At 35.3% G+C, this 3504-nt stretch overlaps 1 protein-coding gene across 2 annotated transcripts in view; it reads right to left on the bottom strand.

The window, feature by feature from the left end:
- dgcr6 (DiGeorge syndrome critical region gene 6) overlaps positions 1-3043 on the bottom strand; it is a 17572-nt gene extending 14529 nt beyond the window's left edge. The window contains exons 1-2 of one of the 2 annotated variants that reach the window (XM_016258472.1): positions 2846-3043; positions 1414-1535 (exon numbers count right to left, since the gene is read on the bottom strand). In XM_016258472.1, the coding sequence (XP_016113958.1) occupies positions 1414-1523 (110 nt within the window). In that variant the 5' untranslated portion in view covers positions 1524-1535; positions 2846-3043. Of the gene's footprint in view, positions 1-812; positions 935-1413; positions 1536-2845 lie in introns of both variants that reach the window. The other variant, XM_016258471.1, reaches the window with a different exon arrangement.
- Between the last annotated feature and the right edge of the window lie 461 nt (positions 3044-3504).

The following is a 3504-nucleotide window of genomic DNA, read 5'->3' as shown; positions in this document are numbered from 1 at the left end:
GTGTTTAATGTCGTTGGTGAGGAGGAAAGCCTGTGTGTGTCCTATGCCTTAGCTGACAGCATGAAACCCACAAAAAATAAATAAATAACAGAGAGAGAATAATAATAATAGTAACAGTTATTCTCTCTATGCTATTTTTCAATGTTTCAAGTGATGCAGGTGTTTTTTTTCCCTGTAGGTTTTTTTTAATTAAAAAGGCATTCATTTTTCATAATGTTTAGTGAAATTATTTGTTAGTCTGAGGTGGAATGGGGATTCGGGAAAGGGGGGCAGATTTCTTTTATAGGTTTAAAGGGGGGTGCGACCACAAACATTTTAGAACCACTGGTCTAAAGTTAACAGACAGTGTTTAGTGCAGTCCACATGTTTACATGTTTATTACAGTGACTGTGAATTACCTAAAGTAGTGTGAAGCAACAGATTTGTTTTTATATTTCTGAAATCTACTTTAGTTTGTGTGATTTGTTACAGCTTGTCTTTGTTGAATAATACAGAACATAAAGAGCTTTAAAAAATAATTGCATATTAAATCGCAATCGCAATATTGGTAAAATAAATCGCAATTAGAATATTTTCCAAAATCGTTCAGCCCTACCTTAGATGCATTTAAACCTGTTGTAGGGGCCTCCAACAATATATTAAGACACTTTAAAATACCATATGACCTGCTCTTTAAGACCCGAAGAAACCCTGCAGTAACTTTTAACTTTGCAGTTTCTATTTTTTGAGCGTGCTTCACTAACATTAAAGCAGTAAGCACTGCTTCATGAGGTATTCTCGTGCATCAGTGATCTGTGGTGTGATGTGTTCACCTGGGCAGGTCCTTCACGAGCGTCTGCAGCTCTGACAGCAGGTAATAGTGTCTCTCCTGTTGTCTGGCAGCATCAGACGGATCATCTCTCACACCGGAGTACGTGTCCATCCCACATTCAGCCTGCACATCATGGAGAAAACAGCTCACCATAGAACAAATCATTCCCCTTTAAAGTCTGAGTGGATGAGTCTGAGTGGAATATGTATTAAAGGGGTCATATGATGTTTAATCTATCTAATATTGTGTTGGTCATACTATACAATGATTTATAGCTTGTCTTCAATTAATAATACAGAACATAAAGAGCTTTAAAAAAATAATCGCAATCGCAATATTGGTAAAATAAATCGCAATTAGAATATTTTCCAAAATTGTTCAGCCCTACCTTAGATGCATTTAAACCTGTTGTAGGGGCCTCCAACAATATATTAGGACACTTTAAAATACCATATGACCTGCTCTTTAAGACCCGAAGCTTTTAACTTTTAACTTTGCAGTTTCAATTTTTTTGAGCGTGCTTCACTAACATTTCTTTGGCAGTAAGCACTGCTTCATGAGGTATTCTCGTGCATCAGTGATCTGTGGTGTGATGTGTTCACCTGGGCAGGTCCTTCACGAGCGTCTGCAGCTCTGACAGCAGGTAATAGTGTCTCTCCTGTTGTCTGGCAGCATCAGACGGATTGTCTCTCACACCGGAGTACATGTCCATCCCACATTCAGCCTGCACATCATGGAGAAAACAGCTCACCATAGAACAAATCATTGTCCTTTAAAGTCTGAGTGGATGAGTCTGAGTGGATTATGTATTAAAGGGGTCATATGATGCGATTTCCAGTTTTGTGTTACAAGCTGATTGTGCATAGATAAGATCCCTGAAGTTGCAAAGACTAAAGTCTCAAAACTAAAGAGATATTCTTTATCAAAGTTAAGACTCTGTCACGCCCCCCTAAAACGCCTCGTTTAAACACACCCCCACATATCTATGTCACGATGTGGAAATATTTGCATAATGCCGGAGAGAGAGAGACAGGGTCACAACCGTCTTAACCGTGGCTTGTGTTCTGCACACATACCAGATTCATCACTGTGTCTGTCACGCGACTCTATTCACCTTTCGGGGCTCTGTCTTTACATTTATTTTACATGTAACACTCGTTACATTTCCGACGAGTGCTTGCGGGTGTTCGGCCAATCACAATGCACTGGGTCAGCTGGCCAATCAGAGCAGACTGCGCTTGTCGGAAGGAGGGACTTTGTAGAAAACGAAGTGTTTGAGAGAGGCGGGGCATAGAGGACCTACAATAATGTACAGTATTTGAAAAATAATGTGTTTTTTGAACATTAAAGCATGTCAACATATTCTGTTACACCAAATACACAAAATAATGATCTTTAAAAAAGCATCATATGACCCCTTTAAAAAGAGCTTTACTTGATTAAAATGAAATAAAATGCAAACATTAGATGAAAAATGAATACTTAAAAAACTTAGAAATTAGAAATGTTGTCTTGGCAGCTGACTAAAATAAAATGTGCTAAAAATTATTAAAACTAAATTGAAATAAAATAATACAAAAATGAAAAAATTAATATGACCAATTCTGACATGACATAAAAAAATAAAAACATAGAAATAAGACCTAATTTAAAATATAAATAAATACTATAACAGCATATAGATTACGCATTAAAGTAACTGTAAACACTCTACATTTAGGATAATAGCTAATGTTATTTATTAATTATGATGATTATGGTTATTATAACTAAACCAAACATTAGTCAAATAGTCAAAACTAATATTTATATGATTATTTAAGATAGATGTGAAGAAAAGAAAGATTAACATCTATCTAAATATAACCCCAACATGTCCAAATAAATAGATAAGCTGCTGTAAACAAGTAGAAACTGATATAAAGGAGGATAACCAGAGAAAATACGTAACGTAATCGAAATGAATTCAGTTTATTGGTCGTATGTGTCTTTTCAGCGTTTAAAAACAGAGCTTTAACAGAAGCAAACCCTCACCTGCTTTATATTTCCGCTTCCGGAGAGATAAAGTCTGACGCTTGATGCGTGTCGAGTTCAAATACGAGCGTTAGTTTGATGTTTATAATGTATAATTACAAATATCACAGACTCAAGCTACGATTGTTTTGAACTGTGCGTGCAAGTTTGCGCATGCGCACCAGCGGCGTCCTGAGGTCCTTCAGCACGCTGGGCTGCCCTTTCATATGCCTTTATTAGGTCTGTGGTTCAATTCATATTTGTTGAAATCATCTGTATTTTAGTTCAACTCTATTTTTACATACTGCAGCTCTTATTTCTAATGTTTTATTGCATTAATCCTTTTCTTTGTCTTTTGCAAAACAATTTCTCTGAAGGTTTTCAATGTTGTCTTAAATCACTTTTAAATCCATTTAATAGTTATTTTAATAGTTCTATTACAGATAGATATTTTTTTACAGATTAATTCACTATTTTAAAAAAACAGATAAAAAATAAGATTAGGCTACGCTTTGTTGAAATCTTTGTCTGTTACGATAATAAAACCATAATAATAATTCCTGTTGTACTCGGCGTTATTACTGAACATATGTACATAGACATTATTTTTACATAAATAAAATTAATATCAATTAAAATTATGTGTGTGTGTGTGTGTGTGTGTGTGTGTGTGTGTGTGT

The sequence above is a fragment of the Sinocyclocheilus grahami genome, unplaced genomic scaffold (genome assembly GCF_001515645.1).
Source record: "Sinocyclocheilus grahami isolate Dianchi unplaced genomic scaffold, SAMN03320097.WGS_v1.1 scaffold1689.1, whole genome shotgun sequence".
Lineage (NCBI taxonomy): Eukaryota > Metazoa > Chordata > Actinopteri > Cypriniformes > Cyprinidae > Sinocyclocheilus > Sinocyclocheilus grahami.
This window is presented reverse-complemented; position numbering and strand designations above follow the sequence as displayed.